We start from the raw sequence: 27,929 nt of genomic DNA, 5'->3' as shown, positions 1-27,929 counted from the left end.
AATGATTTTCTGAGTTTATTCAGTTTAAAACACAGACATCAAACTGGTTTCATTTACAAAATGTATGGACTGTGTCAGCAGACCTGAGTAAAGGAAACATGCTCATCAAATTCATATTTGTGCAAAATTACAAACGTCTGGTTTGTTGTTAACAGCTTTACTGTTATGTAGCCCTTACAGGTAAAGATACACAGCTATACTACATCTTTGATATGCAAATTAAATGATCATTCATAATTTTAATACATCTTCTTTCTTATTTTCTTTTCTTTTTTAGAAGTTTGCCATCAAAACATTCTACTTACTGCTCCACCCTGACAAAGTCAAGTTATTGCAGAAGGCATTTGTTTTTTTCTTTGGTGTCCCTCCTTTGAGCTGTTGGAACACTATACAGTGACTCAGGAGGAGATCTAGTGGTGCTTGTTGTGGTAGATAGTGGACGATAGAAGGCACCTGCCGAGGGAGAGAACACCCGAGATGGGTTGCTTGCTGAGGGGGAGAGTGTGCTTGGAGAATTGCTTAACGTGGAGGGGGAAGTGTGTGAGAGAGTTTGTGTGTAAGTGGGGGTGTATGATGAGTGAGAAAGTGTGTGGTAAGGTGTGCTCAATGAGTATGAAGGGGATAGTGGGTGAGAGGTACTGCTGGCAGAGAGAGTGTGAGTAGTAGTCGTTGAGCGGGTGTGAGCCAGAGATAGGGTGCCAGTTAAAGGGGAAAGTGCAGGAGACAGGGTGCTGGCTGAGAGAGTGAGTGTAGGAGAGGGGCTGGGGGGTTGGAGAGCCAGTCTACGAGAGGCTGTGCTGGCTGGGGTAGTGAATGTATAAGAGGGGGTACTGGCTGGGGTAGTGAATGTATAAGAGGGGGTAATGGCTGGGGTAGTGAATGCACGAAAGGGTGTATTGGCTGGGGTAGTGAGCGTACGAGAGGGGGTAATGGCTGGGTTAGTGAGCGTACGAGAGGGGGTAATGGCTGGGTTAGTGAGCGTACGAGAGGGGGTACTGGCTGGGGTAGTGAGTGTATAAGATGGGGTACTGGCTGGGTTAGTGAGCGTAAGAGAGAGGGTACTGGCTGGGGTAGTGAGTGTATAAGATGGGGTACTGGCTGGGTTAGTGAGCGTAAGAGAGGGGGTCCTGGCTGGGGTAGTGAGCGTACGAGAGGGTGTACTGGCTGGGGTAGTGAGTGTGTGAGAGGGGGTACTGGCTGGGTTAGTGAGCGTAAGAGAGGGGGTACTGGCTGGGGTAGTGACCGTACGAGAGGGTGTACTGGCTGGGGTAGTGAGTGTACGAGAGGGTGTACTGGCTGGGGTAGTGAGTGTACGAGAGGGGGTACTGGCTGGGGTAGTGAGTGTACGAGAGGGGGTACTGGCTGGGGTAGTGAGAGTACGAGAGGGGGTACTGGCTGGGGTAGTGAGAGTACGAGAGGGGGTGCTGGCTGGGGTAGTGAGAGTACGAGAGGGGGTACTGGCTGGGGTAGTGAGTGTGTGAGAGGGGATACTGGCTGGGGTAGTGAGCGTACGAGAGGGGGTGCTGGCTGGGGTAGTGAGTGTGTGAGAGGGGATACTGGCTGGGGTAGTGAGCGTACGAGAGGGGGTACTGGCTGGGGTAGTGAGAGTACGAGAGGGGGTGCCGGCTGGGGTAGTGAGTGTGTGAGAGAGGTTTGCAAATGAGGGAGTGATATCTGGGCCTAGGGTGGTATCCACCAATTGAGAACTTAGGGCTGGCTTTATGAGGACTGGAGATTGACTGAATGCTAATGGGGTTTGGTCAGGTTTTGGGAGAAACAGCGAGGCGGGAAGAGAACGGGTTGGATTTGAGGAAGTTGTGGCTGCAGTTTTAGATGGACTCAAAGTGGATGGATCTCTCTTCGATGTGGTAGCAGCAGCTGTGGCTTGAATCCGGTTGGATGTTGGGGTCAAGGAAGTGGATTGGATAGAGACAGTCTTGCGTGGAGCTGGAGCCGAAGAGGTCCAGTGCATGACGCCATCATCGTATTTGATGAGGAACTCGGGGTACACCTGGTGCTTTTCAAAAACCACATATATGGATGGGTTCAGGACATTGTCCACACAGCTGTCATAGAGAGTCGGGCTTCCCTCGCCTTTTGGAGGGGGACGACGGAGCGCCGAATTACCCCTTGTGTAGTCGCCAACAAGCACCCGACAAGCAAACATGGACCTCACTCCTGAGTGGCTGGTGTAGCTGTGTGAGTACTTGGCATCCCTGGCAAAGTAACTCCCTTAAACAAACAGAGAAGATCATCAGTAAAACAAAATGACTGACTATAGTGAGATCATGACTGCTTCTAAAATCTGACTACACTTCTGACAGTTGGTTAACATGAGGTACCTTCGCCATACACAGTTCCATTGGTTCCACACAGCCTCCAGTCGAAGTTATCTCTGCAAATGGCGTCTACGTGTTTTGGGTCCGTTCCGTGGAAGAGATGTAGCTCCTTGCTGTTTTTACCCCCATTGTTTTTCTTCATCAAATCTCTTTTCCTGAGAAAGAGGAAATTACCATTAGCTGCTATTAAGAATTATATTTTTGGACGGTTATTCCCTATTGAAATTTGGCCTCTATGTACCGTCTGTAAGGCCAGAGGTCACCGTAAAGCAGCTCTCAGTAACTGGTATCTGGGCCCCTAAGACATAAAATCGTCTATGGGTGTCTTTAAGCGATTAAGACGTTTCAAATGTATAGTCTATTCAACCTCAAGGTCTCTGCCCTGATTTAATGCTTTGGCAGTGAAAAAAGATAGGCAAGAGTATTTAGGTCAGCCCTCCCCTGAGGGGGGAGGGGGTGAGATTTGTTGAAGACCTCTTACATGAACATGTATGTCTATGTCTCTCTTGTCTAATAAACCTTTAAATATAGGAGATGTTCACCTTATATTTTGTGTCTAGCATTTCTACACACCCTGACCATTTCTACACACCCATTTCTACACACCCTGGTTTTCAATTCTTGCTTACCAATAATCGCATTCAAGCCAGGCTTTACATAGTAGTTTGGAAGTAACATGCTAGGATTGTGTGTGAGAGTTGATGTAAACATACCACTGGAAGACTTCCCAGAGGTCCCTGTTTTGGACCCTCTCGATGCTGGTGATTTGGAAGCCCCTCATGGTGTTGTTGAAAAGTTCCTGGACATTCTGATAGTCCCTGTCAGAACTCAGAAGAGTGACTGTCTGCAGGAGGGGAAAACAAAATGGTTGTCACAGCTGAAACCAAATGAAAGGCAATGTTAAACTTCCCTGCAAGTCAAAGCAGTAGAATCTCATGTAAACAAGTTACCTTGTATCCAATGTCAGGTATCGCAGACTTGTCCCAAGATCCAGGAACAGCTCTGAAATTCTGAGAGGGGTTGCGTGGTCCATTTCTCCTGAAAGGACATATGAAAAAACCTTCATATACAACACTAAGAAAAGAACTTTATGATTATAAGTAATCTATTAGGTAAATATAGAAATGGTGTAATAAAAAAAAAATTGATTCAGAACATATACCCATTCTCAGTCCATTCCCATTCATACATTACCTGCTTCTTGCAGCTTGTGCGTCCACAGTTGAAACAAAGACAGGACGTCGTCTGACCATCCTTATAGTACCAAATCTTTCGTTATATTGCGTCATGTCTGTAATTACAATAATAACCATTTGAACCAGCATCCTTACAGTTACCGTTCAACATCTCTGACATCTAGGCTACCTGCTGCCGATTTTAGTACTAGAATGTGTACGAGGGGCGTACACTACCGGTCAAAAGTTTTAGAACACCAATTCATTCAAGGGTTTTTCTTTATTTTTACAATTTTTTACATTGTAGAATAATAGTGAAGACATCAAAACTATGAAATAACACATGGAATCATGTAGTAACCACAAAATTGTTAAACAAATCCAAATATATTTTATATTTGAGATTCTTCAAATAGCCATCCTTTGCCTTTGATGACAGCTTTGCACACACTTGGCATTCTCTCAACTAGCTTCATGAGGTAGTCACCTGGAATGCATTTCAATTAACATGTTGTCACGCCCTGACCGTAGAGATCCTTTTTATGTCTCTATTTTGGTTGGTCAGGGCGTGAGTTTGGGTGGGCATTCTATGTCTGGAGTTCTATGTTGTCTATTTCTTTGTTTGGCCGTGTGTGTTGTTCTCAATCAGAGGCAGCTGTCTATCGTTGTCTCTGATTGAGAACCATATTTAGGTAGCCTGTTTTCCCACTTTGAGTTGTGGGTGATTATTTTCTGTTTAGTGTTTGTCGTCACCTTTCAGAACTGTTCGTTTGTCATGTTGTTGTTTTGTTAGTGTTCATATTTAATAAAGAAATGTATTTATGAATACTTACCACGCTGCACCTTGGTCCTCTTCTCCTTCTCCAGATGACAATCGTTACAGAATCATCCACCAACAAAGGACCAAGCAGCGTGGGAACATGGACTCCTGGACATGGGAGGAAATTTTGGACGGCAAAGGACCATGGGCACAGCCGGGAGAGTATCGCCGTCCGAAAAAGGAGCTGGAGGCAGCAAAAGCGGAGCGGCGACACTACAAGGATGTGGCGCGAGGTAACTGGCACGAGAGGCAGCCCCAGAATTTTTTTTGGGGGGGCGGCACACGGGGAGATTGGCGGACTCAGGTAGGAGACTTGAGCCAACTCCCCGTGCTTACCGTGGCGAGAGAGTGACTGGGCAGGCACCGTGTTATGCGGTGAAGCGCACGGTGTCTCCAGTGCGCACGCATAGCCCGGTGTGTTACATCGCAGCTCCTCGAATCGGCCGGGCTAGAGTGGGCATCGAGCCAGGAGGGATGATGCCGGCTCAGCGCATTTGGTCTCCAGTGCGTCTCCTCGGCCCGGGGTATACTGCACCAGCCCTACGCACGGTGTTCCCGGTTCGCCAGCACAGCCCAGTGCGGCCTGTTCCAACTCCCCGCACTTGCCGGGCTACAGGGGGGATCCTGCCAGGAAGAGTTGTGCCAGCTCTGCGCTCGAGACCGCCAGTACGCCTCCACGGTCCAGTGCATCCGGTGCCTCGGCCAAGAACAAGGCCTCCTGCATGTCTCCCCAGCCTGGTGAGTTCTGTGCCTGTGCTAAGCCCTAACCCTCCTGCATGTCTCCCCAGCCTGGTGAGTCCTGTGCCTTCTCCCAGAGCCAGGCCTCCTGTGTGTCTCTCCATTCCAGTGATGAGCCATGGCAAGAAGCCTCCAGTGATGATCCATGGCATGAAGCCTTCAGTGATGATCCATGGCACGAAGCCTCCCGTGATGATCCATGGCACGAAGCCTCCCGTGATGATCCATGGCACGAAGCCTCCCGTGATGATCCATGGCACGAAGCCTCCTGTGATGATCCGTGGCATGAAGCCTCCAGTGATGACCCATGGCACGAAGCCTCCAGTGATGATCCATGGCACGAAGCCTCCAGTGATGATCCATGGCACGAAGCCTCCAGTGAGGATCCATAGCACGAAACCTCCAGTGAGGAGTTATGGCATGAGGCCTCCAACGAAGGACGCTAGTCCGGAGCCTCCAGCTACGCCCTCTAGTCCGGAGCCTCCAGCTACGCCCTCTAGTCCGGAGCCTCCAGCGTCGCCCTCTAGTCCGGAGCCTCCAGCGTCGCCCTCTAGTCCGGAGCCTCCAGCGTCGCCCTCTAGTCCGGAGCCTCCAGCGACGCCCTCTAGTCCGGAGCCTCCAGCGTCGCCCTCTAGGCCGGAGCCTCCAGCGACGCCCTCTAGTCCGGAGCCTCCAGCGACGCCCTCTAGTCCGGAGCCTCCAGCGACGCCCTCTAGTCCGGAGCCTCCAGCGACGCCCTCTAGTCCGGAGCCTCCAGCGACGCCCTTTAGTCCGGAGCCTCCAGCGACGCCCTCTAGTCCGGAGCCTCCAGCGACGCCCTCTAGTCCGGCGCCTCCAGCGACGGGCTTCAGTCAGGAGCAGCCGGAGTCTCCCTCCTGTCCGGAGCAGCCGGAGTCTCCCTCCTGTCCGGAGCAGCCGGAGTCTCCCTCCTGTCCGGAGCAGCCGGAGTCTCCCTCCTGTCCGGAGCAGCCGGAGTCTCCCTCCTGTCCGGAGCAGCCGGAGTCTCCCTCCTGTCCGGAGCAGCCGGAGTCTCCCTCTTGTCCGGAGCAGCCGGAGTCTCCCTCTTGTCCGGAGCAGCCGGAGTCTCCCTCTTGTCCGGAGCAGCCGGAGTCTCCCTCTTGTCCGGAGCAGCCGGAGTCTCCCTCTTGTCCGGAGCAGCCGGAGTCTCCCTCCTGTCTGGGGCCCGCTGCGAGGGCACCAGAGCCGCCACCGCGGTGAAATGCCCACCCAGACCCTCCCCTATAGGTTCAGGTTTTGCGGCCTGAGTCCGCACCTTTGGGGGGGGTACTGTCACGCCCTGACCGTAGAGATCCTTTTTATGTCTCTATTTTGGTTGGTCAGGGCGTGAGTTTGGGTGGGCATTCTATGTCTGGTGTTCTATGTTGTCTATTTCTTTGTTTGGCCGTGTGTGGTTCTCAATCAGAGGCAGCTGTCTATCGTTGTCTCTGATTGAGAACCATATTTAGGTAGCCTGTTTTCCCACTTTGAGTTGTGGGTGATTATTTTCTGTTTAGTGTTTGTCGTCACCTTTCAGAACTGTTCGTTTGTCGTGTTGTTGTTTTGTTAGTGTTCATATTTATTAAAGAAACGTATTTATGAATACTTACCAGGCTGCAACTTGGTCCTCTTCTCCTTCTCCAGACGACAATCGTTACACATGTGTGCCTTCTTAAAAGTTAATTTGTGGAATTTCTTTCCTTCTTAATGCGTTTGAGCCAATCAGTTGTGTTGTGACCAGTTAGGGATGGTATACACAAGATAGCCCTATTTGGTAAAAGACCAAGTCCATATTATGGCAAGAGCAGCTCAAATTAGCTAAGAGAAATGACAGTCCATCATTACTTTAAGACATGAAGGTCAGTCAATCCAGAAAATGTCAAGAACTTTGAAAGTTTATTCAAGTGCAGCCACAAAAACCATCAAGCGTTATGATGAAACTGGCTCTCATAAGGACCGCCACAGAAATGGAAGACCCAGAGTTACCTCTGTTGCAGAGGATAAGTTATTTAGAGTTACCAGCCTCAGAAATTGCAGCCCAAATAAATGCTTCACAGAGTTCAAGTAACAGACACATCTCAGCATCAACTGTTGAGAGGAGACTGTGTGAATCAGGCCTTCATGGTCGAATTGCCTCAAAGAAACCGCTACTAAAGGACACCAATAATAAGAAGAGACTTGCTTGGGCCAAGAAACACGAGCAATGGACATTAGACCAGTGGAAATCTGTTCTTTGGTCTGGAATCCAAATTGGAGATGTTTTGTTCCAACCGCCGTGTCTTTGTGAGACGCAGTGTGGGTGAACGGATGATTTCTGCATGTGTATTTCCCACTGTAAAGCATGGAGGAGGAGGTGTTATGGTGTGGGTGTGCTTTGCTGGTGACACTGTCTGTGATTTATTTAGAATTCAAGGCACAGTTAACCAGCATGGCTAACACAGCATTCTGCAGCGATACGCCATCCCATCTAGTTTGGGCTTAATGGGACTATCATTTGTTTTTCAACAGGACAATGACCCAAAACACACCTCCAGGATGTGTAAGGGCTATTTTACCAGGAAGGAGAGTGATGGAGTGCTGCATCAGATGACCTGGCCTCCACAATCCCCTGACCTCAACCAAATTGAGATGGTTTGGAATGAGTCGGACCTCAGAGTGAAGGAAAAGCAGCCAACAAGTGCTCAGCATATGTGGGAACCGCTTCAAGACTGTTGGATAAGCATTCCAGGTGAAGCTGGTTGAGAGAATGCCAAGAGTGTGCAAAGCTGTCATCAAGGCAAAGGGTGGCTATTTGAAGAATTCCAAAATAAAATATATTTTGATTTGTTTAACATTTTTTTGGTTAGTACATGATTATTTCATAGTTTTGATGTCATCACTACTATTCTACACAATGTAGAAAATAGTCAAAATAAAGAAAAACCTTGAATGAGTAGGTGTTCTAAAACTTTTGACAGGTAGTATATAAGAGTAGCCTTTTAGACTCTAACTGTAACTTGTGTTAAGCGCTTATAACTAAAATATATTATTATTATTACTATTACTATTACTATTACAGAAGGTTGCACATGAGAGCTGTTTTTCAATAGTTTGAAATGTGTTACCTCTGAAACTCAGCTCATAAGACTGCTGGCCTGCAGTGAACTTCGCCACAGCACTTTGATCCTCCTGGAACCTTTTCTCAAGGTCTTCACTGGTGATGGATGACAATCTGTGCATCTCTTTCTGTGATTTATAGAAAAATAACTCAAATTCAAGGGGAATAACAGTTTACCATCTCTATTATTGTCCTCATAACACATCAGCCTGTTTGAGTGTTTTACACCACTTACGATGGATGCGTACTGGACCCATTTGCCGTACTCGTCCTCCCAGAACCACACCCACTCTGTGGTGAGTACGTATGTGGGCTTGGTCACAGAGGAAACTGTGGAGAGACGGCGAACATCCCATAATCCGCGGCTCATGGAGTCGAAACGCACACGCTCAGCTCCCTCACTGTTAAGGCATAACAAATGTAAATGGTTAAAAAATGGTTAAAAAAACTTTTGCTAGTTAAAGGTAGACTCAGCGAAATGACGTTGTCACGAGCAGCACCGCAGATATTGAGATGAGCGAGATGCAGGACAGTCACACACAGTACTAAATCTGCACATGTGCACGGGTTTGCTTCACGCTGTTACAATGTGGTAGCCACGGGACCAAAACAGCGTGGATAGTTGAGGCTTGCGCTCCAACGCTCTTAGTTGTTGCGGAAATTGCTGAGTCTATCTTTAAGTATGAAATAACAACATACTGTACCTGTGTATCTTAGAAGGGTCACAGAAGTCTCTCTCGATTGCTTCGTTTTCTGGCAGAGCTGACCAAGTCTGTCCATCGTTCACTTCCCACTTGTAGGGCATTTTGAAGTGGACTCTCGAGCATTTCTCTGAAAGTGATTCATTTGCAGTGAGATGTGATATGTTGCTGAGTATCATTGTTGCACCTGGGTAACAGCCTGATTTGTCCCTGAATTGTGGTTTCACAGGGTTTGTATTGTGTATCTACTGACAACCTTGAAAGTTATAGATAAACTCATATCCGGCCGGCTGCCATATCTTCTTCCTGAGTAAAAATGGGGCAAAGCCCTTGCAGCTGTTCTGCCAAAGTAAACATGGGAAAGCTATCCTCTAGTCACTCTGCCTCCACACACAATATCTCCGTCGTTAAATGTACCTCCTTGTTTGCAGTCCCCCTTGACAAAGAACAGGCAGATCTCATTCCTCACTGTAAATAAACAAATTAACAAACAAACATTTAGTTACATGAAATCAAAGTTGGCAACAGGGTTGGGGTCAATTCCAGTTCACTCATGAAGTAAACCAAATTCCAATTCTACATTTTCCTCACTAGCTAGGTTTCCATCCAAACTATCTGCGCATTTTCCCACCAGAGACGTGTTTCCATCAAATTGAACTGTTGTGGATAAAAGGATGTGCATGATGACATAGTGAACAGAAAAATTACTTTTGCCGTTAAATTCCCATGTACCGAATAATTGTTTTTGCGTTATATAGCGAATGTGCCCACTCAGGTATTGGCACGTGCGCTCTAGCCACCAGCTCGCAGATACAGTTGTGGGTACAGTCTACATGATGAGATTATTATGGACAAAAGAGCAAGATAATTTTTACTTGTCAAATGGCAGCCAAGCATTGATGATCATGTCACCAGAATAAAACCCTCAATGTTTATTGGAAAGGAGCATCAAGCTTATCACCTTGCACTTTCACCACCCTGAGAAGTTCATCATAACTTGTTTCATCTGTGGCCTGGTAAACTGCATGCTTTCCCGAGTCGTAGGGGGAGGACCACACAACATGTCATCCCGTGACTCCAAGTTTACTTCAATATTTGTGAATAAAAGCGTTTCCGCCATTTCTCGCATAATAACTTACGTTGTCCAGCGTATTTTTATGTCGACATTTGGAAAGTTTACCAATACATTTTATTTTTCAGGCCTGTCATGACATTTTTCATCCAACATGTACAGTTGAAGTCGGAAGTTTACGTGCACCTTAGCCAAATACATTTAAACTCAGTTTTTCACAATTGCTGACATTTAATCCTAGTAAAAAATTCCCTGTCTTAGGTCAGTTAGGATCAGCACTTTATTTTAAGAATGTGAAATGTCAGAATAATAGTAGAGATAATGATTTATTTCAGCTTTTATTTCTTTCATCACATTCCCAGTGGGTCAGAAGTTTACATACGCTCAATTAGTATTTGGTAGCGTTGCCTTTAAATTGTTTAACTTTGGTCAAACGTTTCGGGTAGCCTTCCACAAGCTTCCCACAATAAGTTGGGTGAATTTTGGCCCATTCCTCCTGGCAGAGCTGGTGTAACTGAGTCAGGTTTGTAGGCCTCCTTGCTCACACACACCTTTTCAGTTCTGCCCACAAATTGTCTATAGGATTGAAGTCAGGCCTTTGTGATGGCCACTCCAATACCTTGACTTTGTTGTCCTTAAGCCATTTTGCCACAACTTTGGAAGTATGCTTGGGGTCATTGTCCATTTGGAAGACCCATTTGCGACCAAGCTTTAACTTTCTGACAGATGTCTTGAGATGTTGCTTCAATATATCCACATAATTTCCCTTGCTCATGATGCCATCTATTTTGTGAAGTGCACCAGTCCTTCCTGCAGCAAAGCACCCCACAACATGATAATGCCACCTCCGTGCTTCACGGTTGGGAAGGTGTTCTATGGCTTGCAAGCCTCCCCCTTTTCCCTCCAAACATAATGATGGTCATTATGGCCAAACAGTACTATTTTTGTTTCATCAGACCAGAGGACATTTTTCAAAAAAGTACGATCTTTGTCCCCATGTGCAAACCGTAGTCTGGCTTTTTTATGGCGGTTTTGGAGCAGTGGCTTCTTCCTAGCTGAGCGGCCTTTCAGGTTATGTCGATATAGGACTTGTTTTACTGTGGATATAGATACTTTTGTACCTGTTTCCTCCAGCATCTTCACAAGGTCCTTTGCTGTTGTTTTGGGATTGATTTGCACTTTTCGCACCAAAGTACGTTCATCTCTAGGAGACAGAACGCGTCTCCTTCCTGAGCGGTATGACGGCTGCGTAGTCCCATGGTGTTTATACTTGCGTACTATTGTTTGTACAGATGAACGTCGTACGTTCAGGCATTTGGAAATTGCTCCCAAGGATGAACCAGACTTGTGGAGGTCTACAACTTTTTTTTCTGAGGTCTTGGCTGATTTCTTTTGATTTTCCCATGATGTCAAGCAAAGAGGCACTGAGTTTGAAGGTAGGCCTTGAAATACATCCACAGATACACCGCCAATTGACTCAAATTATGTCAATTAGCCTATTAGAAGCTTCTAAAGCCATGACATCATTTTCTGGAATTTTCCAAGCTGTTTAAAGGCACAGTCAACTTAGTGTATGTAAACTTCTGACCCACTGGAATTGTGATGCAGTGAATTATAAGTGAAATAATCTGTCTGTAAACAATTGTTGGAAAAATGAATTGTGTCGTGCACAAAGTAGATGTCCTAACTGACTTGTCAAAACTATAGTTTGTTTACAAGAAATTGTGGCTGAAAACGAGTTTTAATGACTCCAACCTAAGTGTATGTAAACTTCCGACTTCAACTGTACTTTACTCGCATAAAAAGGTTTAATGGAAACCTAGTTATTGAAAAGCATTTCAGAGAATTGGAATTTCATTGTACTTATTTAATTGACTGGTCTGGAATTTAAATAGAATTGACCCCAACCCTGGCTGGCAAGCAAGTCCATAGAGAAATACTTCCAAGTAAGGGTTTGCAGACAACTATAGTGACTGTTCTGAAACATTATTCCCCACTGAACACAACCCTGATGTTTGTTCCTGCAGCCATCTACCTGTATTTCTCTGAGGACAGCTCTGGGGCCTGTTGATAGAAGCAGCACCGCTGGCACCTTCACTTTTCATGGCCTGGATGTTCCGGTAGGTGGACAACATGGACGCCATTAGATCGTTTGGCACTCCCCTCTGCTGCAGGGTCCACCGTGGGTGGGGCTCAAAGAAGTCATGACACCTGTTGCAGTCGGCTCCCGAGGAACAGGTTCCTCTGATGTACCTGTCACACACGTGAAGTCTCCTGCACCCCTCCTGATCCGGGCAGTTGCCATATGGCCTAGTGCCTTTGTTATAAGAGTTGCACACCTGAAAGAGTGAGTGACAAGGCTTTTAAAATACTTGTTTACCATACTCTATATGCAAGAAAGCATGAGATGAACACACAGAGCTATTGGGTAAACCCATTTAAATTCAATCACTTTTTGACAGAACCCCTATTGATTTGAACAGAACTTTCCATACATATTTACCCAATGTAGAAGTGCTACAGTTTTTGGACCTTAATGCCAAAACATTCAAGAGATTAAAAACAAAAAATTATGTTTTAAGTGAGAATAAAACAGCCTAATTCATACTCTTAGAAGAGGTGCTTCCACAATAATGTGGTTTGTACCACATACAAGGTAAAGCATTGGATTCTTCACCCACCACAGTAAGACATTATACCATTACGCTACCTTTTCATGCTTTAAAAAAAATGTAATTAAAACAAGCTTTGCTTTTATACTTACAAGACGATCAGGCTTGATTGAACTGTTTTGTCTTGTAGTAATGTGGTGCATCCCTGTATTTTCTTAAACCTTTATTTTAGCAATACATGTCATTGAAAAAATAACATCCTTTTTTGGTCAGTATGTGCCCAACAGGTCTGCATACCTCATTTCTGTAACTGTAATATTGACAAATATTGACAAACCACTTGTGTTTCAAATAGGGTCCTGTTTTATCAATTGCTGTGCTGATCAATGGACAGTTCATTACCGATGTCAAAATTCGATGTAGCTTAAAGTTGTTTGTACTTGTATTTATTTTTGCAATAAAGATGGTTATGCAACAATAATACACTGTACAGTCCAATATCCCCCTGAAGAGTATGAATTCGGCTGTTTGAGAAGGTTTGAATCCTAAGCAACCTGCCTACACAGTTTGAAGTACAATAGACCAACATAGCTACTGTAGTAGGTCAAAGCTGTGTGCTGGAAAACCTTGGTAGAGCATGGGTGGAATAGGCATTGTGTTACGTCCGTCGTTGGAATGAGATCAAAGTGCAGTGTGGTAAGCGTTCTTTTATTGATGACACCAAAAAATATATATAATAATACAAAAACGAACGTAAAGTTCTGTAGCGCTGGAAAGCAACAGTACAAAAACAAGATCCCACAATCTAAGGTGGGGAAAAAGGGCTGCCTAAGTATGCTCCCGAATCAGAGACAACGATAAACAGCTGCCTCTGATTGGGAACCATACTAGGCCAACAAAGAAATAGAAACATCGATTTGCCCACCCAAGTCACACCCTGACCTAACCAAATAGAGAATAGGGCGTGACAGTAACCCCCCCCCCCAAAGGTGCGGACTCCGGACGCAAACATGAACCTATAGGGGAGGGTCCGGGTGGGCATCTCATCTCGGTGGAGGCTCCAGTGCGGGACGCAGACCCTGCTCCGCTTGAGGCTCCCCCCACTTTGGTGGCGCCTCTGGTGCGGGGATCGTTGCCGGGGACTCCGGACTGTAGATCGTCGTCGCGGACTCCGGACCGTAGATCGTCGTCGCGGACTCCGGACTGGGAACCGTCTCTGGAAGCTCCAGACTGGGGACCGTCGCTGGAGGCTCCGGACTGGGAACCCTCGCAGGCGGCTCCGGACTGGGAACCCCCGCTGAAGGCTCTAGGCTGCAGACTGTCGCTGAAGGCTCTGGACTGCAGACCATCCCTGGAGGCTTCGTGCCATGGATCATCACTGCAGGCTTCGTGCCATGGATCATCACTGCAGGCTTCGTGCCATGGATCATCACTGCAGGCTCCGGACGATGGATCATCACTGGAGGCTTCGTGCCATGGATCATCACTGGAGGCTTCGGGCCATGGATCATCACTGGAGGCTTCGGCCCATGGATCATCACTGGAGGCTTCGTGCCATGGACCATCACTGGAGGCTTCGTGCCATGGATCATCACTGGAGGCTTCGGGCCATGGATCATCACTGGAGGCTTCGTGCCATGGATCATCACTGGAGGCTTCGGGCCATGGATCATCACTGGAGGCTTCGGGCCATGGATCATCACTGGAGGCTTCGGGCCATGGATCACCACTGGAGGCTTCGGGCCATGGATCATCACTGGAGGCCTGGTGTGTAGAGCTGGCACAGGACACATCGGGCTGGAGAGACGCACTGGAGGCCTGGTGCGTGGAGCTGGCACAGGGCTTACCAGGCTGGGGAAATGCACTGGAGGCCTGGTGCGTAGAGCTGGCACAGGGCTTACCAGGCTGGGCAGACGCACAGGAGACCGGGTGCGTGGAGCTGGCACAGGATATACTGGGCCGTGGAGACGCACCGGAGGTCTGGAGCACAGAGCTGGCACAACCCGTCCTGGCTGGATGCTCAACCTAGCCCGACAACTGCGGGGCGCTGGCACAGGATGCACTGGGCTGTGAAGGCGCACCGGAGATACAGTGCGCAGAGCCGGCGCAGGATATCCTGGGCCGAGGAGAAGCACTGGAGGTCTGGAGCGTAGAGCTGGCACAACGCGTCCTGGCTGGATGCTCACCCTAGCCCTAGCGCAGGATATCCTGGGCCGAAGAGACGCATCGTTGACCAGGAGCGCTGAGCCGGCACAATCCATCCTGGCTTAATGCCCACTCTAGCATGGCAAATGCGGGGAGCTGGCACAGAGCGCACCGGGCTGTGGATGCGTACCGGAGACACAGTACGTGTAACCGCAAAGCATGGTGCCTGAAGGGTCACACGCTCCTCAAAGTGACTGTCTTGCTCCAGACTCCAAGTTCTCCAAACTCTTTCATCCCTCTCCACTGCGAATCACTCCTCGCTCAAACGGTCCAAGAATTCCTCCTCGGTCTCGGAGTCACCCCTCAGCACCGACGCCCACGTCATCTGCCACCCCAATTTTTTTTGGGGGGGGCTGCCTCTCGGGTTTCCGTCGTGTCTTCTCCTCCTGACCACGCTGCTTGGTCCGTTTGTGGTGGGATCTTCTGTTATGTCCGTTGTTGGAATGAGACCAAGGTGCAGTGTGGTAGGCGTACATCTTTATTTTATTGATGACACCCCAAAAAAATGTAAATATAAAAACGAACGTAAAGTTCTGTAGCGCTGGAAAGCAACAGTACAAAAACAAGATCCCACAATCTAAGGTTGGCAAAAAGGGCTGCCTAAGTATGCCCCCCAATCAGAGACAACGATAAACAGCTGCCTCTGATTGGGAACCGTACTAGGCCAACAAAGAAATAGAAACATAGATTTGCCCACCCAAGTCACACACTGACCTAACCAAATAGAGAATAAACAAGGCTCTCTAAGGTCAGGGCGTGACACATTGTGGTGCTCGTGTGAATTTCATTTCTTTTTCGGCTTCAGACCAATGCCTATTCTCACTTAAAACATAGTTTTTTGTTTTTCATTTCCATGGTTTTTCACCAGAAAGTGATTATTCAACATTATTATACAGCTTAACACATGCTCTCCCTGTGAACCCTCACAATGTTGTGCATTTTATTTATTGATAAGATCCCAGTTCATAATCCTATTGATCATTGCTCAAAGCAAATTGGTGAGAGCAAGGAAACAAAGACTGAAGCAAATATTTACTATGCAATTACACAATGTGGCTAGATGACTACACTAGCGCGAAAAATGGATGAGCTGTTCTTAATGGAAGGGTTCTGAAATATTCTCTCTCACCAAGGCGAGGTGTGACTGTGAATGTATCATAGTCATCCACATCGGTGGACGCGACGTGGGACACACAAAGGAGACAGCCCTGGTGCGTCAGATGTGAGCTGATTTGGAGGTAGTCATCTGAATATCTGACAACGGTGACCTACTCTGACATCCCACAGTGGAGGAGTTGGATGTTTCAGTGGGATGGGGAACATCAACAAGCGCATAGAGATGGCACAGTGCTCCGTCAACCAGCTGGTGTTTGCATTTCTCTGTGACAGGCGCATGCCCACAATCTGCCACTCTGCCATAAAGTACTGTATCCCTGGGCAGTACCTTAGGGATGGCGTGCATCTCACTGATCAGGGCAACGACCTCTTCTTTGAGCGTCTGAGAGTTGGGGTCGTATCCACAAAGCATCTCAGGGTAGACAATTGTCCATAAATGCGGAGCATAGAGACAATAAAAAAGCTATGCAAGAAGCATCTTTAGTCGTAAGAATCACACCTAGACGACAGATGTTTAGGACACGTCATGAGCTGTCCTAACCAGATAAGAGTTACCAGCAGGTGTCTTGATATAGAAAAAGGCAGTGAGTCAGTGGATCCGGTACCATAGACAGGCAATTGCTTTGGAGTTGAAAGACTGTGTTGATATTTCTATATGATCAACCCATAAATAATCTAGACCTACATGCAACAGTACCTCTTGCGCTTTTGACAATGATTTTACACGAGGCCTAATTCACATGATATATGCCTACCACTAGGCTAATAAATAATCAAATTTTTCTTTCGATTATTTCATTAACCTACATGTTATTTCAAGCAGAATATCACATTGTTAATAAAGATACCTAAAAATTGGTAATGCCTATAAGTGGGCAATTGAAGGCATTGTGTTCGGTAAAAATGATAGACCTTTCAAATGTTTATGCAACAATATCGGCAAGTAATGACTGTGCCAAAGCGATTTAGAGTTGTTTAACGGGAGTGCAGAGTATGTGGCTATAACGGTAATACTATACAAATTCAGTTTTTAAACCATTATACTGTATGAATCAGTGCAAAATGCCTTTCACATTATTCAAAATATCGAAATTGGTAAAAAAAAAAAAAAATTAATGATGCATGCCAACATATTAGGCAGGAATTAGAGTGAAAATGTCAGGCGAAAATTGTATCAAACGTTTTACCATTGCAACATTTGCTGTACAGTCATATTGGCCGTGGTTGTCTGAAGCGTGCTATAAATTTCACCGCTGGCGATGCCTCATCGCCATTGGCTTTTCCCATAGCCGCGGGAAGTAGGGGTGCTGCGCATCCCCTGAAATATCATAATAAATAAAAAATCATAATAATAAAAAATAGACATTTTGATTTTTCTTTTTTAAATAATTCACAATTTGGGCCTTTACTAGTCCTGACCGATATAGCCATCTGTAGCGATTTTTATCAATTGCAATCTGAGCCAGGTGTGCATGATTTGAAAGCTTGTTCTATTGCCAACAAGACTAGCTAAGTTATAAAATATGATATTACAGTGTCAGGCTTTCACAATGCAGTTCAGGAAACCGATTGTAATTTTGGTGCACATAGAAAAGGATTCATGAATACATTCACGTGCCTGTGCAGCAGCATTTTTTTTTCACAGTAGACAAACATAGGCTTATTCTGTTCAGGGTATGATGCCATGTCATATTGTAACTGTACAAACAGTGATCATAAACGTAGACACTGTATATGATATGAGTTTTATGATAAGAAAATGTGAAGTGCACATTTGGACAGGTGTTTGGCTTGCTTGTATGACATCAAAGCAGCATTTATTATAATCCTCAACGTCTCATATTTCAAGATATTGTACATTGAGTCCTCTTATTTAACAGCATTTCTCTCACTCAGTCAACAAAACATTTACAAAAGTTGCCCAATTAGCGGGGAGAGTGCACAATTGTTTCTAGTTTCACTTTGTATTAAAAAGATGTGGAACTCAATCCACGCTGCGCCTTGGTCCGCTCATTTTCAAGAACGTGACAGAATATCCCACCAAACAAGGACCAAGCAGCGTGCAACGATGGGAAAAGTAAGTTGGACCTGGGAGGAGATCATGGGATAACACGAGACCCTTCCTTGGCAGGAAGGACAGCGACGACGCTGGGGACCACAGCCACAGAAAGCTGAAGATTTTTTGGGGGGCGGGCACATGGAGCTGGCGGCTGAGCAGAGGGAAGAGCCAGAGAGCGTCAGGGAGACGATAGAGACGGTCGACCCAAGGAAAGTGCCAGAGCCTTTTTGGGAGTCGGGGGAGGAATTTGATGAAAGGTTCCGGAGAGAGGTGGTAGCGATGAGAATGCTGCAGCACAGGCGTGCTGAAGAACGTGACATCTGCACCGGTTTCACGCATCAGACCTCCAGTGCGTCTCCCCAGTCCGGTACATCCTGTGCCAGCTCTCCGCACTCGCCCTGAGGTGCATGTCACCAGTCCGGTACCACCTGTGCTGGCTCCTCGCACCAGGCCTCCAGTGCGTCTCCCCAGTCCGGTACGTCCTGTGCCAGCTCCCCGCACTCTCCCTGAAGTGCGTGTCACCAGTCCGGTGCCACCTGTGCCGGCTCCACGCACCAGGCCTCCAGTGCGCCTCCCCAGTCCCGCTCCATGGCAGGAGCCTTCCTCTGCGCCGGTACCCAGTCAAGGCACGGCATCCAGTCCAGCTCCATGGCCGGAGCCTTCCTCTGCGCCGGTGCCCAGTTCGGGCACGGCGTCCAGCTCCATGGCCGGAGCCTTCTTCTGCGCCGGTTCTCAGTCCAGGCACGGCGTCCAGTCCCGCTCCATGGCAGGAGCCTTCCTCTGCGCCAATGTCCAGTCCAGGCACAGCGTCCAGTCCCGCTCCAAGGCCGGAGCCGTCCTCTGCGCCGGTGCCCAGTCCAGGCACGGCGGCCAACTCAGCTCCATGGCCGGAGCCTTCCTCGGCGCCGGTGCCCAGTCCAGGCACGGCGTCCAGTCCTACTCCATGGTCGGTGTCTTCTTCTGCGCCGGTGCCCAGTCCAGGCACAGCGTCCAGTCCCGCTCCAAGGCCGGAGCCTTCTTCTGCGCCGGTGCCCAGTCCAGGCACGGCGTCCAGTCCAGCTCCATGGCAGGAGCCTTCCTCTGCGCCGGTGCCCAGTCCGGGTGCGGCGTCCAACCCAGCTCCATGGCCGGGGCCCTCCTCTGCTCCGATGTCCGGGCACGGCGTTCTACCTGGCTCCATGGCCGGACCCGTGGTCTGGCCGGGGGCAAAGACCCGCACTGGCGCCGCCACCGACACTAGTCACCCCCCCCCCCCACCCTCCCTATTTGGTTTCAGGTTTTACGTCCGGAGTCCGCACCTTTGGGGGGCGGGGGGGGTACTGTCACGCCCTCGGTTCTCTATGGTGTTTAGGTCAGGGCGTGACTGGGGGGGTTATCTAGTTTTTAGATTTCTAGGTTGGTGGTTTGTGTGGTTCCCAATTAGAGGCAGCTGGTAATTGTTGCCTCTAATTGGGGATCATATTTAGGTAGGCTTTTTCCCCACCTGCATTTGTGGGATATTGTTAGTGTGTTTGGGCACTACAACTTCACGTTCTTTGTAAGTTTTGTTTCTAGTTTCACTTTGTATAAAAAGATGTGGAACTCAATGCACGCTGCGCCTTGGTCCGCTCATTTTGAAGAACGTGACATCTTTGTGGTAGAAATTAGAAGTTAAAATTTCAATTCAATTTACATTTCAATGGTGTACTAGCTAAATTGTTCTGAAGTAGCAATGTGCGAGTTGAATTATAACCTGCAGTCCCCGTAGTTATATCCGCGGGGCGGGCAGGTATAAGGTCATTAAATATTGTGTGGCAGGTGGGTTGAATAAAGAGAAAACAATACCATAAAAATCCATACAGTGCATTCGGAAAGTATTCAGACCGCTTGACTTTTTCCACATTTTGTTGCATTACAGCCTTATTCTCCCCCCCCCCCCCCCCCCCCCATCAACCTACACACAATAACCCATAACGCCAAAGCAAAAACAGGTTGAGAAATTTTTCCTAATTTATGAAAAATAAAAAACTGAAATATCACATTTACATAAGTATTCAGACCCTTTACTTCTTCCATTGAATAATAATGGAAGCCACTGTGTTCTTGGTGACCTTCAATGCTTCAGACATTTTTTGGTATCCTTCCCCAGATCTGTGCCTTCACAAAATCCTGTCTCGGAGCTCTATGGACAATTCCTTCGACCTCATGGCTTGGTTTTTGCTCTGACATGCACTCTCAACTATGGGACCTTATATAGACAGGTGTGTGCCTTTCCAAATCATGTCCAATCAATTGAATTTACCACAGGTGGACTCTAATGAAGTTGTAGAAACATCTCAAGGATGATTAATGGAAACAGGATGCACCTGAGCTCAATTTCGAGTCTCAAAGCAAAGGGTCTGAACACTTATGTAAATAAGGTATCTGTTTTTTACATTTTTAATACATTTGCAAAAAACAAAAAAAATACTGTTTTCGCTTTGTCAGTATAGGGTATTGTGTGTGGATTGATGAGGGGGAAAAAAAATATTTGATCAATTTAAAACTCCTTCAGGATTGGTGTCCTGTCCGCGGGACGGTTGAGCTAACGTAGGCTAATGCGATTAGCATGAGGTTGTAAGAAACAAAAGAAATTCCCAGGACATAGACATATCTGATATGGGCAGAAAGCTTCAATTCTTGTTAATCTAACTGCACTGTCCAATTTACAGTAGCTTTTAGAGTGAAAGAATAACATGCAATTGTTTGAGGAGAGTGCACAATTATGAACTTGAAAATGTATCAATAAACCAATTAGGCACATTTGGGCAGTCTTGATACAACATTTTGAATAGATATGCAATAGTTCATTGGATCGCTCTAAAACTTTGCACATACAGTGCTAAATTGCGCCTGGGCTAGAATAATTCATTATGCCCTTTCTCTTGCATTTCAAAGATGATGGTACAAAAAAATACAAAACAAATGTTTTTTTTCTTTTCTTTGTATTATCTTTTACCAGATCTAATGTGTTATAGTCTCCTACATTCCTGTCACATTTCCACAAACTTCAAAGTGTTTCCATTCAAATGGTATCAACAATATGCATATCCTTGCTTCAGGTCCTGAGCTACAGGCAGTTAGATTTGGGTATGTCATTTTAGGCGAAAATTGAAAAATTTGCGGATCCTTAGAATAAGGCTGTAACGTAACAAAATGTGGAAAGAGGGAATGGGTCTGAATACTTTCTGAATGTACTGTAAATGTATAATTCCTGGAGCAAAGTACAGAGAGATCCTTGATGATAACCTGCTCAGGACCTCAGACAGGAGCAAAGGTTCACCTTCCAACAGGACAACAACCCTAAGCACACAGCCAAGACAACGCTGGAGTGGCTTCAGGACAAGTCTCTGAATGTCTTTGAGTGGCCCAGCCAGAGCCCGGACTTGAACCCAATCGAACATCTCTGGAGTGACCTGAAAATAGCTGTGCAGCAACGCTCCCCATCCAACCTGACAGAGCATGAGAGGATCTGCAGAGAAGAATGGGAGAAACACCCCAAATACAGGTGGGCCAAGCTTGTAGCGTCATACAACGTATTGAGTAAAGGGTCTGAACACTTATGTAAATGTCATATTTCCGTTTATTTTTATTTGCAACATTTTCTAAAAACCTGTTTTTGCTTTGTCATAATGGGGTATTTAAAAAAATATATATTTTAGAATAAGGCTGTAATGTAGCAAAATGTGGAAAAAGTCAAGGGGTCTGGATACTTTCCGTATGCACTGTAGGGTGTAAACATGTTTTGATTCAAATCCTAGGCCTATTATATTGAATGTAGGCTACCCGTTCTGCATGTGTTCATGTGTGTAAAATTGTCTCGGTTGACAGGGTAGCCTACCGGCAGTGCTGTAGGCCTACTGGAGGGTAAACGCAAGTAAATTCCATTTACCCACCTTTTTCAGAAAAATGCATTGAAAGTATAGGGAGCGTTCCTTTTTTCACCGTGACCGGCAATCAGAGTTTACCCATCTTTTTTTTTTTACCACAACATCTCTGGCTACCGGTAGGCCTATTAGAAGTTCATGGTAATACACATTGTAGCCTAGTCTGGTAAAGTTGACCATGTGTGTTAGGGTGACCATCCCAGTTTTCCCAGGACAGTTTCAGCCCCATGTCAGGTGTTCTGACTTTTCAGGCTACAAAAAAGGTACATTTGTCAGTTAATGGAGGCTAATAAATGGTAATCCCTGAATGTCATTAGGTGCACTTTTTGGTGTTTTGTAACAGATGTCTATTTCCATTCATCAAATGGAAAGTATACATGAAGTATGGATGACGGTTATTTTGGAGTGGATGAACATGCACAGGTTCAAGTCCAAAAGATCACTATCTGACCACTTCTTCCATGGGCAAACATATGGAAAGTTTTATTTACATAAAATGGGATGCTGTCAAAAAGTGATTGAATTCAAATGGATTTGAATATGTTCAGAAAGCACCTCTTCATCAGTCACACAGACACACATGGTAGGTTCTATCCTTTTGGGGCCTCTAAGAGAGATTTGGTTGCCCCCTCACCTCACACATTTTGCCATGACTTATGCCATGTTAATGATATCTGAGTGAAAGTAACTAACAAAATCAATGGGGGCCCTCTGGAGGTCAGCGGCCCTGGGCATGTGCCCTGCATGCCTGGTTGGTATTTGGCCATGATTACTACAAGTTTAGATAGCTGGATAGACTAATTTACCAATCTCAAAATGGTTAGCTGACATGACTAATTGAGTAACTGTCCGTGACTGACCTAATAAGAGAAGAATTGCTGATACACAAACAAATTTTGAAATTGCACCTTGTGTATTACACTATTCTAACTCTCAACAATAAATTGAGACCCGATAGATTCCCCCACCCCATTGCTTATGCCTGGATCTGGCCCTGCACACACACAGACACACACATTCCACTGATCCACATCAGCAGTTAGACGGTAAACGGTTGGCTCTTACCGGTGGAAGGAGGGAATTGTCATTCTGTAATAATAGCTGCCGGAGTTCCTGTCTACTCAGCGTCTCAAGTTTATGCTCTCTCAAAACTCTGGAGTTGTGTTCAGAGTGCAGGTCATGGCCAAAGCGGCATGTTCGTCTGGGAGTCAAAGTATCAATAAACAGGTCAATAAACATGCAAGGCACAATTCAGTTTGCTGAATTAATTCAACATCTAAACCCCATTGAATTTTTCAACACTGTTGCAGTTTCAAGTTTTGGCCTGAAATACCTCAAATGTAATAATAGTAATAACCAGTTGCAATGACACATTTAATGTGTAGGCACACAGTCTAACTTTGGTCGAGTTCGTTTGCATGGCCTGGTGCCCTGGATGAGTTTAACCAGGCCATGCAAAACAAACTGTCCTACTTTAAGACTTCTCTGGTCCTATCGTTGCGTTTAGACAGGCAGCCCAATTCTGATCTTTTTTCAATAATTGGTCCTCTGTCCAATCACATCAGCTCTAAAAAGATCAGATTAGGGAAACAAGTTCCGAATTTGATTGCCTGTCTAAACGCAACCTATTTAGCGCATATCGTATAAAACATATTTTATGCTTACCTTCCCCTACTATTCGTGCAGTCCCCAAATAGATACAATTTACATAGGTGTAGATCATTGCAGCCATCACATTGCTGAGCCTTGCAGCGTCTAACTTTCGTTTTTGCAATAATGCGTTCATTTCCTTTGGACACTGCTATAGAACATAAATCGTTTTCAACAAGTTTATCAAGAGCGCAGAACATATCTGCCCCACACCCAATATCTGCCAGATCTGCATAGTCCAATGTTCCCTGATGATTGCAAATTACTTTTAATAACAATTGCTGAGCCATCTCGCAATGACTAACGCGACTGTTTTTCCTGGTTTAGGACAGTGGACCACAGGATACCGCTACATCAAAGACAGTACAGTATGAAGATAGGCTAAAACTGCTCCTCCAATAGAAATCCCCGATCACACACGGCGATGTCATGACGACGTTGGCTAGCAAAGCGCATATGCGTAGAAATACGTCGTTGCGTCTCACGCCAAACCGCGCATGTGCGGCCAGTCAAATCAAAGGCATTCCTTCGATATAAAGTAGTTTTGACGAAAATGAAAAGGTGTCAGTTTGTCAATTTCACGAGGTTGGAGTAAAAACATGTTAAAATACTTAAGACATTGTATCGAATCTAGGTTGTTTCTTTAGATTTCGAGAAAATGAACAACTCAGGAATAATGTTTAATTTCTCTCATTGACTTCTCAAATCCCAAACCCCGGCGTGATCTGTTTGGTCTGTTTCGCCAGCGTTCCCGGAAGTCTGGCAATGTTGATGTGGCTACACTCTTCCTCATCAGCTGTGATGAAAGAAAAACGACATTTAGGGAAAAAGGCCAAAGCAACGACAGTAAATACAGTATCACAGAGTTTCTAAATGGAGAGTGTGTAATTCACACACACACACACTTGATTGTTTAAAGGGGATTAGCCATATATGGATAATGAATATATGAAACACATGGAAACATGATATATATGGATGTTTTGGCCTATATCTCAGTTGGCCTTAAAATCAACCCGGAAGTTGCGGTGACTCCGCCTAGTGGCCTTCAATAGCAAAACCGGGCAATTGTGGTTCTCCACAACCAATGGGGGAATCAGGCTTCATGTGACCCGGACTAAAGCGTTTTAGACCAGAATCTTTGTTTTCGGTCATCCAGGTTCAAATTGCGAGAAGCAGTCTCCTAATATTTTTGAATGATTTATGCGCTCAAAGATATCTATTTCGTCCTGCAGAATGATTATGATAATGCTGCACGTTTTTGATTAGAAATACATCCATATTTGTTCAAGATAGCATCAGAGCATTTTGGTTTGCGTTGACACTACTACAACAAGCTAAATAACCCTGTTATTGATATTTTTTGAAAATTGGAAACAAGCAATGGAAAGAAGCCTTACAGAAAATTACAAAGGTGTGTGACTTTTTCGAAATACTGATTTTATTTCACCACCTGGGCAGTGTTTGGCCTACGTTTTTACAACACTGCCTGCGATCATTGCTTTAAATACAACGTGTATAATATACACTGCTCAAAAAAATAAAGGGAACACTTAAACAACACAATGTAACTCCAAGTCAATCACACTTCTGTGAAATCAAACTGTCCACTTAGGAAGCAACACTGATTGACAATAAATGTCACATGCTGTTGTGCAAATGGAATAGACAAAAGGTGGAAATTATAGGCAATTAGCAAGACACCCCCAATAAAGGAATGGTTCTGCAGGTGGTGACCACAGACCACTTCTCAGTTCCTATGCTTCCTGGCTGATGTTTTGGTCACTTTTGAATGCTGGCGGTGCTTTCACTCTAGTGGTAGCATGAGACAGAGTCTACAACCCACACAAGTGGCTCAGGTAGTGCAGCTCATCCAGGATGGCACATCAATGCGAGCTGTGGCAAGAAGGTTTGCTGTGTCTGTCAGCGTAGTGTCCAGAGCATGGAGGCGCTACCAGGAGACAGGCCAGTACATCAGGAGACGTGGAAGAGGCCGTAGGAGGGCAACAACCCAGCAGCAGGACCGCTACCTCCGCCTTTGTGCAAGGAGGTGCACTGCCAGAGCCCTGCAAAATGACCTCCAGCAGGCCACAAATGTGCATGTGTCTGCTCAAACGGTCAGAAACACACTCCATGAGGGTGGTATGAGGGCCCGACGTCCACAGGTGGGGGTTGTGCTTACAGCCCAACACCGTGCAGGACGTTTGGCATTTGCCAGAGAACACCAAGATTGGCAAATTCGCCACTGGCGCCCTGTGCTCTTCACAGATGAAAGCAGGTTCACACTGAGCACATGAGCACATGTGACAGACGTGACAGAGTCTGGAGACGCCGTGGAGAACGTTCTGCTGCCTGCAACATCCTCCAGCATGACCGGTTTGGCGGTGGGTCAGTCATGGTGTGGGGTGGCATTTCTTCTTGGGGCCGCACAGCCCTCCATGTGCTCGCCAGAGGTAGCCTGACTGCCATTAGGTACCGAGATGAGATCCTCAGACCCCTTGTGAGACCATATGCTGACACATGCACATTTGTGGCCTGCTGGAGGTCATTTTGCAGGGCTCTGGCAGTGCTCCTCCTTGCACAAAGGCGGAGGTAGCGGTCCTGCTGCTGGGTTGTTGCCCTCCTACGGCCTCCTCCACGTCTCCTGATGTACTGGCCTGTCTCCTGGTAGCGCCTCCATGCTCTGGACACTACGCTGACAGACACAGCAAACCTTCTTGCCACAGCTCGCATTGATGTGCCATCCTGGATGAGCTGCACTACCTGAGTCACTTGTGTGGGTTGTAGACTCCGTCTCATGCTACCACTAGAGTGAAAGCACCGCCAGCATTCAAAAGTGACCAAAACATCAGCCAGGAAGCATAGGAACTGAGAAGTGGTCTGTGGTCACCACCTGCAGAACCACTCCTTTATTGGCGGTGTCTTGCTAATTGCCTATAATTTCCACGTTTTGTCTATTCCATTTGCACAACAGCATGTGACATTTTATTGTCAATCAGTGTTGCTTCTTAAGTGCACAGTTTGATTTCACAGAAGTGTGATTGACTTGGAGTTACATTGTGTTGTTTAAGTGTTCCCTTTATTTTTTTGAGCAGTGTATGTATACATTTTAATTAAAAAATAATAATTATGGACATGGGGACAATATCCCTGTAATGTGCTTGTCTATATTCTCACACTGAAACCATTCCCTATGTACAGAGTGGAGTGTACATTTTTTGACCAGCTCAAGCGAATACTTGGGAACGTGTCCCCCTTAACTGTTCCTGAGGTCACCTATGATGTTAAAGAGGTGACAGATGACCAGCTAGAAGACACTGATGATTGGGTGTTCCCTGGCCACTCTGGTGTAGAAGAGATGGGTATGGTCCGATTGTGCCTTTCTTGGTAAATCACATAATATTGGCTCTTGGGAAAGTGACTAATGTGTGTTTGCATGCAGCATGTTGTCCACGACCTTACAAAGAGGTCAAACTGCTAGAATGTTAATACAACTGATTTTACATTTGGAATGTGCAATGTGATTCATCTAAATCAGGGCTGCCCAACCCTCTTCCTGGAGAGCTACTGTCCTGTATTAAGTTCAACCCTAATTTAGCGTAACTGATTCAGATAGTTAAGATCTTGTTGAACAGCTAATAAGTAGAATCAGGTGTGTTAAATTACGGTTGGACTGAAAACCCACAGGAAGGTAGATCTCCAGGAAGAGGGTTGGGCAGCCCTGATCTAAATCAATCAAATGATTAATAATCAGTGATCACTGCTGTTGTGTTTGTCTCTATTTTCACTGAAGGAACCAGAAGTGTTCCCTGGACAGACTTGGAAACCCTCACCCTAATCAACATATGGGGAGATGACAAAATGCAGAGGGAATTGAGGAGTATGCATAGAAATGGGCACCTTTTTGCTGTGATATCCCAAAAGATGTCTGCCCAGGGCTTTATCCGGACTGCAGAGCAGTGCCAGACGAGGGTTAAAAGACTGAAACGGAGTTTCCGACAGTGCTACGAGAACAAGTATGTCAGTTATAGTTTAACAATCATTTTCTTTGTGCATTGGGAGTCCCACAGGGATATATGCTCGGGCCTTTGCATTCTTGTTTGATATCCTGTCATTGCTTACATTTTGTCTATTTGAGCCAGAAAAATGCTTTGCTTTGAAAATGTGCTTTGTTTTCTTTCCCCAAACGCAGCATGAAAGGCAGAGAGCAAGTAGAATGCAAATTCTATGACCTGCTGGAGAGAATACTGGGGAATGAGCTTCCCTCATATGTGGAGATGTCAGAAAACTGTCTTGACATGGAGTCTAGAGAATCATGGTCAGCAGACAACGAGTGCTCTGTTTACTCTTCCCAGGAGAGGGGTAAGGTCACATTCTCTCTACTGGTTAACCAGTTCCTCTTTCACTAGTAAACTATAATAAGATCAACTTGAAGACCCCTGT

General features: G+C 46.1%; 1 protein-coding gene across 2 annotated transcripts; it reads right to left on the bottom strand.

Moving 5' to 3' along the window:
• LOC120032170 (protein mono-ADP-ribosyltransferase PARP12-like) lies at positions 1 to 23,943 on the bottom strand. 2 transcript variants are annotated; one of them, XM_038978143.1, is made up of 12 exons: positions 23,502 to 23,943; positions 22,902 to 23,037; positions 11,975 to 12,278; positions 9,285 to 9,335; positions 8,871 to 8,997; positions 8,402 to 8,567; positions 8,174 to 8,294; positions 3,534 to 3,630; positions 3,290 to 3,374; positions 3,053 to 3,183; positions 2,343 to 2,494; positions 1 to 2,232 (listed from the first exon to the last, which is right to left on the bottom strand). In XM_038978143.1, the coding sequence occupies exons 1-12, from the start codon at positions 23,774 to 23,776 to the stop codon at positions 329 to 331; spliced, it is 3,549 nt and encodes a 1,182-aa protein (XP_038834071.1). In that variant the 5' UTR covers positions 23,777 to 23,943; the 3' UTR covers positions 1 to 328. The 2 variants fall into 2 exon arrangements, with proteins under 2 accessions (XP_038834071.1, XP_038834070.1); XM_038978142.1 differs by having other exon boundaries at positions 3,290 to 3,377; positions 23,502 to 23,942.
• Positions 23,944 to 27,929: the final 3,986 nt, after the last annotated feature.

The sequence above is a fragment of the Salvelinus namaycush genome, chromosome 38 (assembly GCF_016432855.1).
Source record: "Salvelinus namaycush isolate Seneca chromosome 38, SaNama_1.0, whole genome shotgun sequence".
Classification (NCBI taxonomy): domain Eukaryota; kingdom Metazoa; phylum Chordata; class Actinopteri; order Salmoniformes; family Salmonidae; genus Salvelinus; species Salvelinus namaycush.
Note: the sequence above shows the minus strand (reverse complement) of the source record. Positions and strands in the feature narration are given on the sequence as shown.

What these genes read in the sequence shown, in the direction of transcription:
- LOC120032170 (XM_038978142.1), bottom strand. Translation starts at nt 23,776, where the DNA reads ATGGCTCAGCAATTGTTATTAAAAGTAATTTGCAATCATCAGGGAACA. An exon ending in TTATGAGCTGAGTTTCAGAG is followed by an intron (nt 3,631 to 8,173) that starts GTAACACATTTC and finishes TTGTAATTACAG; the next exon opens with ACATGACGCAATATAACGAA. An exon ending in CTCTGGGAAGTCTTCCAGTG is followed by an intron (nt 2,495 to 3,052) that starts GTATGTTTACAT and finishes CCTCTTTCTCAG; the next exon opens with GAAAAGAGATTTGATGAAGA.